The sequence below is a fragment of the Sciurus vulgaris genome, assembly GCF_902686455.1.
Source record: "Sciurus vulgaris genome assembly, chromosome: 5".
Lineage (NCBI taxonomy): Eukaryota > Metazoa > Chordata > Mammalia > Rodentia > Sciuridae > Sciurus > Sciurus vulgaris.
The window spans coordinates 76,739,263-76,756,362 of record NC_136465.1 but is presented as its reverse complement, the minus strand read 5'-3'; the positions used below and the strand labels follow the sequence as shown (position 1 = coordinate 76,756,362).

The following is a 17,100-nucleotide window of genomic DNA, read 5'->3' as shown; positions in this document are numbered from 1 at the left end:
GATTTAAATGGAATTTGAGAGCTGGCAAAGCAGGAATCATGTCACTGCATTCATAGGGTAAAGACAGGGAACACCAGGCAATGATGGAAGTCTTTATTGTATGTAGGCAAGTGGTAACAGGTTTGCATACACTTAAGAAAATCAGGGAGCTATACTGTGAAAGTTTGTGCCTTTTACTTATACCTCAAAAAATCTAGTCACCAAAAGTAAAATATTTTCTTAAATCCATCAGGATTTAACAAATAACTAGAAATTTATTAGTCTTCACAACAAAAATTCACAGTAGGCTATGCCTTGAAAATAGTCTATTCAGTGACTCACAAGGAACTTAGTAACCAGATCCTTCCTATGGCTCTACTTTGCCATCCATGGTGTCTCTAGCATTCTAAGGCTAGTTTCCCTGGTTACAGAAAGACTACCAGTTGTGAAGAGGACCCTTCATGTTCATTAGGAGAGGGAGATTCACTCCCTGATTCCTCTGAGAACAGGAAGAAGCAACTTCTTAGAGGGACTAGCAATTCATGCTATTCCTAATCCTATCACTAGTGTGATTGTGTTGGTTGACTTGGATTAATCCATATGCACTCACAGCATCCCAAGACGCATGAGCTTCATGAAGGAAAGTGTGACTTTAAACAATATTGAAGTGCTGTTTTGGAGGAAGAAGGGATGAATAGACAGCAAACATGAACCATAATCCTCAACACTGATTCTTTATTATAAAATTCCATTTACAACAATTTTAACTGCTCCAAAGCACTTCATTTTGTTTACACAATATTCCATCAAACCTACACACTTAGGGTTGAGGTTGTGATTCAGGCAAATTGTGCTGCTACCTTTTTAATTACTACTAATTTCCTTACTTTGTCCACATCCATTCTATTATATTTGTCCAAATTTGATCTTTACTGTAGAATATAGAATTTATCAGTTTACTTCCCAGATAGCACCTATATAATAATTCTGAGGGACTTCTACTTTATGTAAAATGAACTTATTACTCCATTACTATTTCTGTACCATAAGGATGTCTTTGGTGGCCACTCTGAAGTGTGTACTTGAACAAGAGTGAAATGTTTCATCATGTGACTAGCCAGTGATGGAACTCAACTCTTCCCTCTACCTTGCATGTATGAATTTGTCTCCGTGCCTTTTCCCTTATTTTTCTCTAGAGCATCTTTAAATCAGTATGTGTGTCACAGGTTTTTTGTGAGGTGTGTTTAAAGTGTGATATAGAATTAAAAACCATTCTGCCGAGCCCTATTCACTGAAAAAGATTGTGAGAAATGATAAAGTAGTTGTGGTTTTAACACACTAAGGTTTTGGTAGAATGTTCAGTACTGGGGAGAATACTTTTGTTGAAATGACAATATTAATCCTGGATGATTTCTCTGAAGGTGGAGATCTGCTGACAACTGACAACCCCCCAGAGCCCTTTCGATGTTAATTTTGTTCAGATTATCTTAATGCTGAAACATGGATTATGTTATGGTTTAGATATGAGGTGTCTTCCCAAATGTCATATGTGAGCCAATGAAAGAGAGTTTAGAGGGTTTTTTAAATTTATTCTTAAAAGAATGAAAGAAGCCTATAGGACTACTGGGAAACCACTATGAGAAATTATATAGGTATTATGGATAAACAGGAAGTGAAGAGAGAAGAAGAGGCAGAATGAAAGTCTATTGAAAGGAAATAATGATTGAAAAATCCCCAATTTGGGGGAAAAATAGAGAAGTTCAAATTCATGAGTCTCAAAATTCCTCAAAGAAATTAAATAAATAAGTTATGCACCAGACACATTATGATTAAATTGTTATAAAAGTCAAATGCAGAAGGATTTTAAAAACATCAACAGAATGAATCAAAATGCAGTCTGTAAAAAATAAAATAAAATAAACAGCAAGGAAAATAAGCTCATAATATACAAGGGAGACTACATAATACTATAAATATATTTCTCAGCAGAAATCTTGCAGACCAGGAAAGTGTGAGGTAATACAGTTAAAGTATTTAAGGAAAAGTAATCTACTATCAAAGAATAGTATACATTGCCATGCTGTCCTACAGAAATGAAAAGACAAAGATTTTCCCAAACACATAAAACCTGTGGAAGTTAATAACTTCTTGTTCTGTCTTACAAAAGATATTAATAGTATTTATTCAAACTAAAATTAAAGAATCTTAATTAAAATGTTAAAATATATGAATGTATAAAACTCATGGGTAAAGATAAATATATGGTCAAATTCTTAAATCTAATATCGTGATGATGGTACATACAATACTTTCAACTCTAGTATAAAAGTTTAAAAAACATGTAACTATAATAATTCAGTAATATATAAAACATATAAAAATTACATACTAGTCTGGGAAAGTCAGCAATACCCTATTTAAAGTGAAAAAAAATTTTTAAGGGACAGGAATGTAGCTCAATGCACAAGGCCCTGAGTTCAATCCTCTGTGCCAAAAAAAAAAAAAAACAGTGCATATATATGGGTATATATATATACCCATATATATGTAAATATATATAGTAATATCAATACTCTAAAATGTGAGAGGAGGGAGAAGTGAAACTATTTGGTTGCTGAGCATGATAGAAGTTAAGATTTATCAACATAATATCCAATATTATAGCTATAAGATATTTATGTTAAGTCTCCTAGTAGGCAGGCAAGAAGAACCTATAGTAGATACACAAACGAAAAGTAGAAATCAAAGCATACAACCATAGAAAGTCACAAATCAAGAAGACAAAAAGGAATCACAAAACAGAAAATGGAAAAGTAGTCCTTACCTGTCAATCACTGCATGAATGTAAATAAATCAAATTCACCAATCAAAACATACACAAACACAGACACACACAAAAAAATCCAAATATTTCCTGAAAACAATAGATTCACATTAGCTTGAAGGACACACATAGGCTGAAACTGCAAGGATAGAAAAAGATATTCTATGTAAATGACCACCAACAGAGAATGGGGTTGGCTTTACAAATTATTGTAAATAGACTTTGAGTCAAAAAGTTTAAAAAGAAACAAAAAAGGTCATTATTTAATTGCAAAGGGGTCATTTAACAAGAAGAAATAACAATTGTAAACAATAATGCACCAACATCAGAACACCTAAATTCATAAAGCAAATCCTAATAGAACAGAAATAAGAAATAAATAGCAAAACAATAGTAGTAGGAGACTAAAATCCTACTCTAAGTAAAGGGTAGATCATCTAGACAGAAGGTCAAAGAAGCCACACACTTTAAAATACAGCATGCCAAATGGACGAATGGACAAATGCAGAATGTTTAATGCAATAGTATTAGAGTAGAAATCATTCCCAAGCACACATTGAACATTCTCCAAGACAGGTCAAATGTTAAGCCAAAAAATAAGTCTGAGCACATTCAAGAAGACTAACATCATATCAAGTATCTTTTCTGATCAAGTGGTATAAAACAAGAAATCAATAACAAGAGAAGATGGAAAAATCCAAAATAAGTGGAGATTGATACTCTCCAGAACAAGCAATGAAGAATTTTTTTTCAAATTCTATATATTATATATATAAAATTAAAAAGTTCCAAAGAACTTCCAAAAGGAAAGAAATTCCAAAAGAACATTTAGAGCTAAAAAGACTGGTATTAAATTTCAACCTTGCAATAAGGAATTTTGAATAGCGGCAGAAATACACTGAAAAATTCATTCTCTTTTCAATAAAGATGTAAGTATGCAATGATAAAAAAATAAAATAAAAAAATAAAAAGACTGGTATTAAGAAAAAAAGTACTAAATAAGCAACTTAACTTTACACCTGAAAGAACTGGAGAAAAAACACTCTAAGCCCAAAGGTAATAGAAGGAGGAAAAGAAAGTTAGAATAGAAAGAAATGAGAGACTAGAAAAACAATCAAAAAGATAAATAAAAATAAGAGTCAGGGTTTTTTGGTAGTGATAAACAAAAATAGCAAGCTTTTAACTAGTCTCACAAAGAACAAAAAGGAGGTAACAATTAAAATTGTAAATAAGGTTCTGGGGTGATAGCTCAGTTGGTAGAGTGTTTGCCTTGCAAGCACAAGGCCCTGGGTTCCATCCCCAGTACTGGAAAAAAAATTGTAAATGATATTATAAATTTGCAACAATATGGATGAATCTGGAGGGCATTATTCCAAGTGAAAAAGTCAGGTAAAGAATGGTAAATACTGTATATGTATAAGCTGAACCACAATAAGGAAGGGGAGGGGAAGAAGAGAAATTCAGTAGAATAGAAAAAGGGGTATGAAGGGAAGGGAGGGAGGTTGGGAATAGGAAAGACAGTAGAATGAATCGAACATAATTTTCCTGTATGCATATATGAAAATAACTAAGTGAATCCCACTGTCATGTATACCCACAAGAATAGGGTCCTAATTAGAATAAGATATATTGCACGCTTCTATAATTTTATCAAAATGAATTCTAATCATGTATAACTAAAGAGAACCAATTTTAAAAAACAGCGTAGTCAATACTGTATGAACCCACTAATGTGTGGAATCAAAAAAGGGAATATCATAGAAAGAGAGCAGAATGGTGGTTGCCAGGGGCTGGGGAGTAGGGAAAATGGGAATATGTTTGTTTGTTTCAGTGAAAAGATAAATAAAGGGTATTGTTGACCCTCCTCGGCACACTGTGCCAGGAGTTATGAGCGTTTCTCTCACTTTTCTTTTTAATAAAACTCCTGCTCACTTGCTGAAAAGTAAATACATACATACATACATACATACATACATACATACATAAATTCTGGACATCTAAAGTACAACATGGTAACTACAGTTAAAAACATCATATTGCATAGCTGAAATTTACTGTTAAAATTTTTATAGCGAATTGTAAGTACATATAATAGTGGAATTCATTGTAATATATTCACACACAGAGGCATAAAATGGTCTCCTTCAGAAACTTACTAAGTATTCTTGCTAAACACAAAAATATGTAAACTATACTAAGAAATAGAAGTGTTAAATAACAATTGTAGTAGTCATCTCAGTACCCGGATATATCAAACCATCACTCTGTAATTTAAATATATAATTATTTATTTTTAAGTTATACATCAATATAATCAAAGGGGGAAAAAGGAAAAAAACAGAGAAGTGGACAAACCACATCATAAGATTTATATCAGTAAATAAACCATCAGTAATCAGACATAAGTTAGAGAACAGGCTAAGTGCTTTCTATGTGTATAAAAGAGATGTCTCCAGTGTCCTCTCTGGTACATGGAAAATGCTCATTTTATGAATTAGCAAATGAATGAACAAACAAATAAATATGTGTAAAGTTTTCTCAAAAGTGGAATAGTTGATCACATACTTAAAAGTCTATGGAATGTCTTTCATATGAACAAGAACTTATTAACTATCTCTAGAATAATGGATGTGAATCCAACAACACGTCCATGAAAAATGTTTGATTCATAGGTAGATCTTCATCATTTCACAAACTAATCTTTGACGTATATTACAAATACAATCATTCCAGCCCCAAGATGTACGCTTTTCACGATAATTTAGAATAACACAATGCTCTCCACCATAACTGGGCTCACCTGCATGCCAGAATCTGAAACAGAGTAAAAGGATGAGTCTTCTAAGTCTATTTTAAAAGGGTTACAGAGAGTTATAGGGCAGAGGCTGGGGTGGAACATTGCAGAAGTCAGGGTCAGATATGCCCAGATCAACCCTTTGGCACTTCTCATGCAGTTTCTCCTGCACCAACAGCTCCGTCATTTCCCTTGAAAACTGTGCCCACATCACTCATATTTTCTCATACCTTATTGAATTAAACATTTTACAAAATTTACCCAGAGGCTTCCTCTAAACATAGGTCCTGTTACCAGGGGACTGTCAATCTGTGGGGTTTTCTTACATAATGAAGAGAAGTCACCATGGTCCCATGTATCAATATAGTTTTTTTTTTCTTTTTTAATGGGATGACTTGAGATTCTGAAGAAATAATTAAATCTCTACATCTTCTACTTATTCCTGTTTCCTTGGACAAATAATATAATTTCTTAGAGACTCAGTTTGTCCATCTAAAAACTGGACCAGAGTAACAGCACTGTATTTTCTCAAAGAAGATGTAAGGATCAAAGGTGAAAGTATACTAAAGTGCTTAAATGCTTTTAAAGATTACATAAATATGAGATATTGTAATAATATCTAAATTTAGGATTTTTGCTTTATGACAAATATCAAATCATAAAAATATGTAATGATCTTTAAAAACATGGATTTTAATTATAGAGAATAAATAGAGATTTTTAAAGCAAAATGGAATCCATCTGGTTCTAAAGACCATTGTTGGGTGACCTTAGCTGAACTGTCTATACTCTCCAAACTCAATTTCCTCATTTCCATAGTAAGAAAAATAACATGGGTCTCCTAGGGTTCTTGTGATGATTTGACAAGGTAATAAAATTTCTTAACCCTGTGTGCAACAGTGCAAGAGTGAGCTCTTCCAGTTTCAGAACTGATGCTGGAACACTCTAAACTTCCTGCATGATCCAGAACCCAGGATTTCTTTGTCTAATTCTCTACTCACGTGGCACTTTGGTTGTATGGTGTCTGATCAACCCATTGCCAGTGTCCTTGACCCTCTGGATCTGACAGCCCCACATAATAAGCAGCATATATATCCATATTCTGAGTGATGAAATCCTAAAGGAAAAGAAAAAGAAAAGAAGTCATAGGCTTTAGATACTCAGTTGGAACTGAGTATTTTTTTACATTGGCCAAATCATGCTATGTACAGGTATGAATATAAGAGAATTACTCTCATGTGTAAATATAATTCACCAACAAAAATACTTTAAAAATAATTTTGGTGATTTATTTCTTCTGTATTATTTTAATTGTAAAGTCTGTCAGATAATGTGATAATTTGATACATATACACACTGCATAATGATCAACTTGGGGTTGTTAACATTTTCGTCTCCTTTTTTTATACTTTTTATTAACAACTAAAAATCATACATATTTAAAGGCACAGTGTGATTTTTCAACTGAATTCTTCCTGGTCATAAAGAAGTGAAAAGAAAAGGAGATGATTCAGGAATAGCAGATGGGGACCCCAGAAGTACAGGTCCTTGAGCAAGGCAGGATCAAAGACATCACCCATGAGCTTTAATTTCATTAAAAATGGAAGCAATTCCTATCTACAATCATAATGAATTCCCATCTCAAATTCACTGTCCCTCTTTTCTTCACTAAGAGAGAGCATTCTTCAAAGTTGTGCATAAGAAAATTCTTACAAATTTTATCACTTTCATCTCATAAAGTCATAGTTTTTTTTTTTTTTTTTTTTTGTACCAGAAATTGAACCCAGGGGTGCTTGACCACTGAGCCACATCAACAACCCTTTTTTTATGTTTTATTGAGAGAAAGGGTCTCACTAAGTTGCTTAGGGCTTCACTAAGTTGCAGAGGATGGCTTTGAACTCACAATCTTTCTGCCTCTGCCTTCCCACCAGCTGGGATTATAGTGTGCACCTTCATACATTCTTAAAATTTCATTCCTGGTTGCTGACTCTGATTCTTTATGATTTAACTTTGCCTATTCATGTTAAGTCTCCTTTCTGCTAAGCAGTTGATAATTCATAACACAGTTACATATTGAAATAACAAACTGCTATTATAGGCAGAAACATTTTCATCCTTCCACTAAACCCCCAGGTCTCACATTTTGAATGCCACAATTTCTTTGGGGGTAGGTTAGCTACACTGAAGAAGGTACAAGGTGTGGAATGTGAAGGCTGAGAGAGGGAGCCCCTCCTGTCTGTCTTATTGAAAGTCTTCTGCCACAGCATCAATATCCCTTCTTGGCAAAGATGTGTACAACAATCAGACAGGCTCATGACTCCATTGTGTCCTAGAAAGTACCTGCTCTTCCTTACTGTTGATCACCACCAGATGAGACCCCATTCTAGAGCAGTTCTCCTGACTCTCATTCCAAGATTTTGCTTCAGTAGAAATAAAGTAGCAGCTGGAACTAAATGACTTCCAATTCTTCGGGCAACAGCTCCAGACTTTTCCTTTATTGGGAAGAAGAGCATACAGGTGCAATAAATGAAAATTTATTTTTAAGGTGTGTGTATTATTAAATTTACAGACCAATGGAAACCACATGACATCTGCAACTCCCATATTCACCCAGATACAGCAAGGAAATCCCTTTCCTTGGGGCCAAGGAGCCAAGTCTGCCTCTCCCAGGCAGTAAAGTGTCAGGGCCCTTTTCTCCTGCTAGAGTGGTATCAGGAAAAACCTGCTAAAATGTAATGTTTATATAAGATGCAGACTCCAAAACCTCAATACAAAAATGTTCAAGTTTCAATAGAAAATAATTATTCATACCAAGGACCAGGAAGTTCTCAAATTTAGTAAAAAATGATAATCAATATACATACAAAAACCATCTAACAAACATGTTAGAATTATCTGCCCAAAATTTCAAGCAACCATGATAAAAATGCATCAGCAAACTTCAAAGGAAAAGCTCTAAGCAACTTAGAGAGTTCCTCTCTCAAAATAAAAAATAAAAAGGCTCAGTGGTTTAGTGCTCCTGGGTTCATCCCAGTATGCTCCCCCCGCCCACCAAAAAAAAAAAAAAAAAAAAAAGAAAGAAACAAAGGAAATTCTAGACTCAACAAGGAAACAGAAGATGTAAAAAAATACAAATTTTATCACTGAGAAATATAATAACTTTTTAACAGATTAGCAGACTGCCTTTGAGTTCAATCTTCCCCTCCTTCCTGATTCTTCAGCCTGCAAATTACCCAGACCAAATTTGGACTTATCAAGCCCCCACAATTGCATCAGCCAAGTTCTTAAAATAAATATCTAAATTCATATTGCTTCCGCTCCTCTGGAGAACCCTAACATAACACTCCACCCTAATGAACACAGAGCATGACTCCTCTGTCCTAACATATTAGGTACACATAGCAACCTCTTTGTGAACTCTATAGTGTAGGGATATGAGAGGGAGAAGTGGCTTTACAATGGAGAAATCTGACAAATACTACCTCAGGTGATCAAGTTCAGCATCAATAGTCGAAAAGCACTTTGATGATATATACCCTTAAAATGATGTGATGAAAATAGCATTTTACATCTGTGACCTTCCTCCCTAAATCAAATAATCACCATTATAACCATCAGAAAAACTTCAACTTTTAATACAGGGACAACCAATAATACATAGAATGGTATTCCCCAAAATTGTCAGAGTCATCAAAAACAGGGAAGGCCTGAAAAACTATCATTGCAAAAAGGAACCTAAAGAGACAGGACAACTAAATGTAATGTGGGGGACTGCATGGGACTCTAGTACAGAAAAAGAACAGTAGCTGAAAATTGGGAAAACCAAGAACTTTGGGCTAGGGAGGTGGCTCAGTGCTAGAGACTTTCCTAGCATCTGTGAAGCCCTGACTTCAATTCCTAGTGCTAAAGGAGAAAAAAATCATGAATTTAGTGATAATATATCAATATTGGTTCATTTTTTGTAACAAATGTCCTTACTTATGTAATAGGCAAATAATAATGGACACTATATGTGCAGCTTGGGGTTAAAATAGGATATTTTAACATTATCTGCTCAATAGTTCTGTAAATGTTTAAAATGTTTTTAAAATGCCCTATTTGAATGTAAAAATTCACATTCACAATAATATATTCATCATCATTTTATCAAATTGTTATGCCTGATATGTGAATATCAGGCATAACCTGATAAAAAAGAATAGCCTTGCACAGAAACCTCAGAAAGGAGTAAGGTTGAAGACTAGCAGTACATCCTTTTACACAATCAAGCCTTGCATAGAAAACTTTAAATATAAGAATTTCAGGTGTTCTTTATTGTACACTTGTAGCTTAGGATGATCATGGACTCCATTTCTCAGTGTGATCTACCTGGAAATCATAAATACCGATTTGGAATCCTTACATACCACAGTCAGCAACTAAACTCTAGACACATTAAATTTTACCTTCCATGGTCCAATTGGTTTTTACACACTCCAAATTTGTGTAAATTGGGTTCTTCATAGAAATTGTATATTTCTTTTCTTCAAGTAGCTGAGAATATTTTTTAAAGAAAACTGGAAAATAGAACAAAAAGCAATCATTTTTCTGGTAGCATTAGGTCATTGCTCTTTACTCTTGCTTTCATGCATTCTACACACAAACAAAATCCACAAATGCCCAATTACCTGATTGGACAGAGCCTGACAGGAAAACTTTCCCCATGACCCCACAGTCAATGGAATCCTAGTCCTACTGCTTTTGAAATATTAGGTATCTCTCAGAAAGAGCTGAAAGATGAGGAGTTGAAAGAGGACATGACAGTTCCATCATAATGGAATCCAAAGGAACTTATCTACAGTCTCCTTCAATACTTAACCTAAGATGCAAACAAAGGCCAAATCTGTGGGAAGGGAGATCAAATAAATGCATTTAAGAAAGTTCACAGCATGGAACTTTGGGAGAAGGAGAAATTTGCTAATTCTAAGCAGTTCCGGGTTACCTTAAGTAACAGAAAATGTTTTTAGAAACCCCAAGATTAATCAAAAGGACATTTTTCTCCTCTTCTTCTGTCCTTTAACTGTCTCCATGGCAACTGGCTCTAACTCCTAAGTGCACCATGTCTCTCTCAAATTGAAACTCACCTCACTTCCTACAAAATGAACTTTCTCTCTTTCCCCCCTCACCCTCTTTGTTCCTTGACCCACCTCATTCTGGCTTTGGCTTTTACCATTTCTCTAAACCCATCCTCAAAATGGGTCATCAGTAACACCCTGGACCACTAATTAGTCATCTTTCCAAAGGACTTGCAATTCTTCACACAGTTCTTTCTCCTTCACTCTTGGGACAGCATTCTTTCCTGTTTCTGCCTCACATTTCTAACAACTGCCTCTTCTTTTATATTTTTTTAGTTGTCAATGGACCTTTATTTTATTTACTTATATGGGGTGCTGAGAATCGAACCCAGTGCTTCACACATGTTAGACAAGTGCTCTGCCACTAAGCCACAATGCCAGACCCAACATTGCTTCTTTTATGCTTTCATAAGTTCCTCTTCCTTCATCCACCTTTTAAAATATAGTGGTCTCTGAACAGACCCTTCACAGAAGATATACAATTGATCAACAAATATATGAAAAAATGTTCAACATCTCTAGCAATCAGAGAAATTCAAATCAAAACTACTCTAAGATTTTGTCTCACTCTAGTCAGAATGGCAATTATCAAGAATACAGTCAACAATAGGTGTTGGCAAAGATGTAGGGGAAAAGGTACACTCAACCATTGCTGGTGGGACTGCAAATTGGTGCAACCACTCTGGAAAGCAGTATGGAGATTCCTTAGAAAACTTGGAATGGAACCACCATTTGACCCAGCCATCCACTCCTAGGTGTATACCCAAAGGTCTTAAAATTAGCAAACTACACTGACATAGTCACATCCCTAATTATAGCAGCTCAATTCCCAATAGCTAAAATATGGAACCAACTTCAATGCCCTTTAACAAATCAATAGATAAAGAAACTATGGTATATAGACACAACTGAATATTGCTCAACCATAAATAAGAATGAAATTATGGCATTTGCAGGTAAATGGACGGAATTGGAGAATATCATGCTAAGTGAAATAAGCCAAAAAACCAAAGGCTGAATGTTTTCTCTGTTAAGCAGATGCTGATCCTTAATGGGGTGGGTAGGGTAGAATGGAGGAACTTTGATTTGGGTAGAGGGAAGTGAGGGGAGAGGAGGGGGCCTGGGGTGGGAAGGATGGTGAAATGAGATGGATATCATTACCCTATGTTCATGTATGATTGTACTAATGATGTGACTATGCATCATGTGCAGAGAAAAGAGAAGTTGTGCTCCATTTTTGTACAATGAGTTGAAAAGCATTCTGCTGTCATGTATAACTAATTAGAACTAATAAACATAAAATATAGTGTTCTCCATTTCATCCCTGTCCCTACTCTTTATACAAAGTCCTCTTTCAGAGTCATCCTTCATACATTCCCTGGTGTTATCAGCTGCCTGAATGTGAACGACTTCCAAACCTCAAACCTCACTCCTGAAGTCCAGACAAATGTTCCTCCTATGAGGTTTTGAAGTTCAGCTCAATGTGTCCAAAACTTAAACCATCATCTTCCAACCAAACCTGCTAGTCATGCTATGTTGCCTACCTTTTGTAATGACTTCATTATTGCTGAGTTTACCAGGTCAGAATATTAGACTCACATTTAACTTCTCTGGGTTCCTTAATCACCAGATATAAATATTCATCAAGCCTTGGCCTCCTTGATTATATCTTCTGCATCATTCAAAGCTAATTCCTCTTCTCTTTCTTCACTAACTGTATCCTTGGATCAGACTCTCAATGTGTCTGAACAGAATTATACATTAGCCTTCTAATGTCTTTTTCTAACACCAACTTTGTGCTTATAACCCATTGTCACAGCTTTGTAAAAACAAACCTTCCATAATTATATCAATTCCTTGCTCAGTATTTTTCAGTGGATTACCATGACTGTGACAGAATCATGTGAAAAAATGAAAAAATGTTCTCAATGTTCCACCCTCCCTGTATTCACACCCCTTTGCACTGTTACTTTGCAGCTTCTCCCATTAAGAAGTGAGGTCTGTTTCCCCACCACTTGAATCTGAGCTAACTTTAAGACTCCATTTGACCAAAAGAATGTGCAAAAGAAACTGCTAGTTCCAAATTGAGACTTCAATGTGCTTGGCTTCCTTTCACCCTGTCTTGGAAGTCTGCAAGTGGTCATGTGAACAAACCCATGCTAGCCTGATGAATGATGACAGAAATGTGGTGAAATTGTCCCTGTCATCCCCCTTGACATCCCCTTCCTCAGAAACTGAGTTGCTTGTGAATCGTATCTGACATCATATGCACGTGAGAGTTCAGCTAGGAGAGGAAACTCCCAACTGAGACCAGTCTAAATTGCCAAGCCTCAGAAGTGGGAGCTAAAAATATAGTCATTTTAACCCACTAAATTTTAGACTGATTTACTTTGTAAAATAATCTGTAAGGAAAAGAATTCAAATTCTTTATAATGACGCACAACCCTTCGTAATCTGTGTCCTGTTCATGTCTCCTCTAAACAACTTCATTTCAAAGTTCTTCAAGTAGCACTATATGTTCCAGTCATGCATGTTTATATTTCTCCAAATATATAATATGCAATATGTGTATGCCATTCTTGGTATATACAGTTCTAGATGGCACCTCCTCTAGGAAGTTACCTCAGCCTTTTATGCTCACTTCTTAACCTGCGCAACATTTCCCATTCAATATTGCAAGCATGGTTCACTAGTTCACTGGTTCTTTTTTCTTTCTTTTCTTCTTCTTCTTCTTTTTTTTTTCTTCAGATGGAGGTCTCAGTTTGTTGCTCAGACTGGCCTCAGTATCTTGAGTAGTTGGAATCACTACAGGCATGTGCCACTGCACCCTGCTAGCACTGGTTCATTTTATTATTCTCTTTTCTTGAGAACAGAGATTGTGATTCTTTCTGGACTCTTCTAACACAGTGCCTGGCAAATAGTATATGGCCATTGATACTTGTTGAATGACCAAATTAATGAATAAGTATCTACCCAAAAGTATGCTGAGTTTATTACTTTTAAATTTTTGGTAAATTTTGAAAGCCAAGATATTAAAAAATCTATTTGTTAAATTGGCTTTTAGATCTCACACAGTCTTGGGCAGAACAGAAATAATTAGAAGAAAATTCATTGGAGCAGAAATATTTCTTCCCATCTCCTTATTGTCCTTTGCACACCCCAAAATGTGAAGTCAAATAGGACCAGCTTTATAAATGCTACTAAGGAAACACAGATCTGTCCTCATACAGAGTCTAACACAGAGATGATGCCTCATAGAGTTTATAACACCAACAAGTATATCCACATATGCACTTCAAATTCTCTGATGAGAATAGATTCCATTTCGTAGGAGAGTAAATAAATCCTAAAAAAAAGCCAGTGGTGGTGCATACCTGTAATCCCAGTGGTTCAGGAGGCTGAGGCAGGAGGATTTCAAGTTCAAAGCCAGCCTCAGCAATTTAGCAAGGCCCTAATCAACTCAGCAAGACCCTGTCTCTAAATAAAATATGAAAAAGGGCTGGTGATGTAGCCCAATGGTTAAGCACCCCGGGTTCAATTCCCAGTAAAAAAAAGTAAATAAATAAATCCTAAAAGAAGAGCAAAATTCACAGTGGATTCCACTGAATTTTATCTTCCCAGAGAAAATTTCTTTTTCAGATGTTTGGATAAACCCATTGTTAAATGTCAGTTTCTAAGACAAATCTCTTCACGTAGGCAGACATTGCTTATTGACGGAATTGTTATACTTACTGATAAAAGCAACAAAGAATGAGATTGCCAACAGCAGAGCAAGTATCAGCAATGATCCAAGAAGCAACTTGGGAAAACTGAGATTACTTTTGTGAGGAGTAGTGTTCTCTTTGGGAGCTGAAAAAGAAACCAAATAATTTTCATCAGTAATAAATTCTGTCCTTCTTTCCTCTTCCTCATCATCTTCTCCTTTTCTGTGTGTGATGCACAATTATTAATGAGATTTCAAATAATTTAAAAATAAGAACAGAAAATAAATCATGACAATCATTGTAGAAACTATAAAATACATAAAAGCACTAATTCCTACCATTGAGAATTACTGTTCTTAATATTTTGGTATATATTCTTTCAGCCAATTTTTAAAGTGTATATACATATGTGCATTTTCCCCCAATCGACATACCATAACTCTTGATTTGTTAACTAACAAATTTGTTAACTAACATTTTCTTTAACACTGCATAATGAGTATTTTTTCATATCACCATGTTGTCTTCATTTATACTCTTTATTGTGGTTGCATAGTATTTCATTATGTATTTAAACACTCTTCCAGATTGTTTTCAACTTTGCTTTAAAAATATGTGCTGCAGCAGATAAATCTTTAAAAACATTTACATTTTTAGGATAATGTCATTCTTTCTTGTTGCCACCTCATGGTTAGAAATCATTTTCAGGGCTGGGGATGAAGCTCAGTAAGAGAGCACTTGCCTACCATTTATGAGGTCCTGGGTTCAATCCTCAGCACCAGGAGGAAAAACAAAAATAAAAAAAAATCTTCCTTCAAGATAAAAGTGCCGAATGATTAGAAAACATTGTCTTAAAGATATATTACCAATAGGGAGCAAAATAATCACACCTCGGCAAAATATGTGATTTTAGTTTGGGGAAAAAAATATATATACACTATATATATATATATATATATATATATATATATATATATATATATACACATACACAAATGCACTCATACACACAGCTGTATATTTATATATGGAAGGACATATGATAACATAGAAACACTTGTTCTAAATGGCACTAGTAAGAAAAGTAACATGAATCTTTTCTTTCCCACTTTACAACTGTTCAACCCCTTAATGCCTATCTATAGGCAACACAATCTCAGAGACTCCTGGGTTTCTCAGATACAACCACTCAGAAAACCAGCAACTAACATCACCTATGCCTTGCTTATAAACCCTCTCTTCTTCCTTCACCACATTAACTCTCATCACCAGAAAATGATCTTTTACCTGCAGGAGAATCTGGGTTGGTGCCTGAGGATTTCAGTTCATTTTTGAACCTCACTTCAGCATAAGTGATTTCAGAAGCCATATTGAGACGAGCCCTTCTGCTTTCTTCAGAAAATCCGTGTCATCCCTTCCTTAAAACATTTTATACATGAGATCCAAAAATGGTGGTCAACCTGTTCTTTCACTCAACTGGATGAAAGCAGAAGCAATAAATAGTCACACACATCTGAAAGGTATTTCATTAGAATTAAAACCACAGCAGGAAACTACTCAGCCACAGACAGAGGCACGATATCCCCAGGACCAGCAGCACCATGAGTAGTAGTCTTCAAACACACTAAATGCAGCTAAGCAAATAAGACAAAAAGCCGGAACTCAAAGGACAAGGGAAAGAAATAGGAAGGAAAGAAAAAGGGGAAATAATCAATTTAGAGAAGTCTTTCCTGAGAACTGTGCTTTTGAAACTTGCCAGCAAAAAGTAAATTTTCCACATTCAGCCAACCAACCAACCTGAGCAAACACTTGTTCATGTTGCATTCACCTCCTCATTTCTGGCTGTTTAGGCAGCGTCTTGATAACACATTCTAAGATGATCACTGACACAGATCTCAGATGACAGCCTCCCCGTATTTGAGTCAGCTACCTTCAGCATGGTAGGGAAGGAAAAATTTAAATTATATTCCTTCTGAAGAGGCTGCTCTGTGCTCTCTGCTTTCCTCTGCTGTTCATAATTATCTCCATCATGAATCTCTGTTCATTTTGCTACTGGTCACGTCCAGAACTCCTGAAAGCAGCTCTCTTTATTAGGTGGAAGAAGAGGAACCATATTTTATTCCACATTTCTCTCTCCCTTTATTCTCCGCATATATCAACAAACATCTCTAGAAGAAACGTGGGACTATTTTGAACATGGAATTATATGTGAAGGATAAACTTCAACTGAGTGCTAAATATTTTTTTTCCAAAAACCCAGAGAAAACACATCAAAAACTAAAAGTTTCACATAGGAACTTTCTACAGACCTGCTCTCAGCTCGTGCCCTGATTCACCACCCTAAGTTCTCACCAAATAATTCCCCTTCTTTTAGTCTCTCCTACCTAAAGCCTCCTCCTCAGCATAATACAGACAGCTATGATCATTTCTATATCTAAATATATTGAAAATCATGAGTTCACATTAATCACTCCAATTCCAATCCATTGTCACAGGTTTCAGTTTAGTTTTCTCAAGCTCCAGTTTCTTACTTTTGTGACAGTAAGAAACCTGTGTTCATCGACTTTAACCTATTCATTTATTTGATTGATCTTCTAACCGTTACTAATCTCCACTACTGGTACCAGCCCTCCCTTACTAAAACATCTTCTCTTCCTGGTTGGACTCTGATTCCCCAGTCCTAAC

General features: G+C 35.4%; 1 protein-coding gene across 2 annotated transcripts; it reads right to left on the bottom strand.

The window, feature by feature from the left end:
• Nucleotides 1-5,189: 5,189 nt before the first annotated feature.
• On the bottom strand, nucleotides 5,190-16,040 carry LOC306662925 (C-type lectin domain family 4 member A-like). 2 transcript variants are annotated; one of them, XM_079143174.1, is made up of 6 exons: nucleotides 15,703-16,040; nucleotides 14,444-14,560; nucleotides 10,043-10,153; nucleotides 7,938-8,089; nucleotides 6,599-6,714; nucleotides 5,190-5,617 (listed from the first exon to the last, which is right to left on the bottom strand). In XM_079143174.1, the coding sequence occupies exons 1-6, from the start codon at nucleotides 15,782-15,784 to the stop codon at nucleotides 5,470-5,472; spliced, it is 726 nt and encodes a 241-aa protein (XP_078999300.1). In that variant the 5' UTR covers nucleotides 15,785-16,040; the 3' UTR covers nucleotides 5,190-5,469. The 2 variants fall into 2 exon arrangements, with proteins under 2 accessions (XP_078999300.1, XP_078999301.1); XM_079143175.1 differs by lacking the exons at nucleotides 14,444-14,560; nucleotides 15,703-16,040 and adding an exon at nucleotides 10,265-11,658.
• Nucleotides 16,041-17,100: the final 1,060 nt, after the last annotated feature.

Excerpts from the sequence above, each read along its gene's own strand:
- LOC306662925 (XM_079143174.1), bottom strand. The coding sequence starts at position 15,784 with ATGGCTTCTGAAATCACTTATGCTGAAGTGAGGTTCAAAAATGAACTG. Across the intron at positions 14,561-15,702 it reads CAACCCAGATTCTCCTGCAG|CTCCCAAAGAGAACACTACT; the intron begins GTAAAAGATCAT and ends TTTCTTTTTCAG. Across the intron at positions 5,618-6,598 it reads CCATACAACCAAAGTGCCAC|ATTCTGGCATGCAGGTGAGC; the intron begins GTGAGTAGAGAA and ends ACTCTGTTTCAG.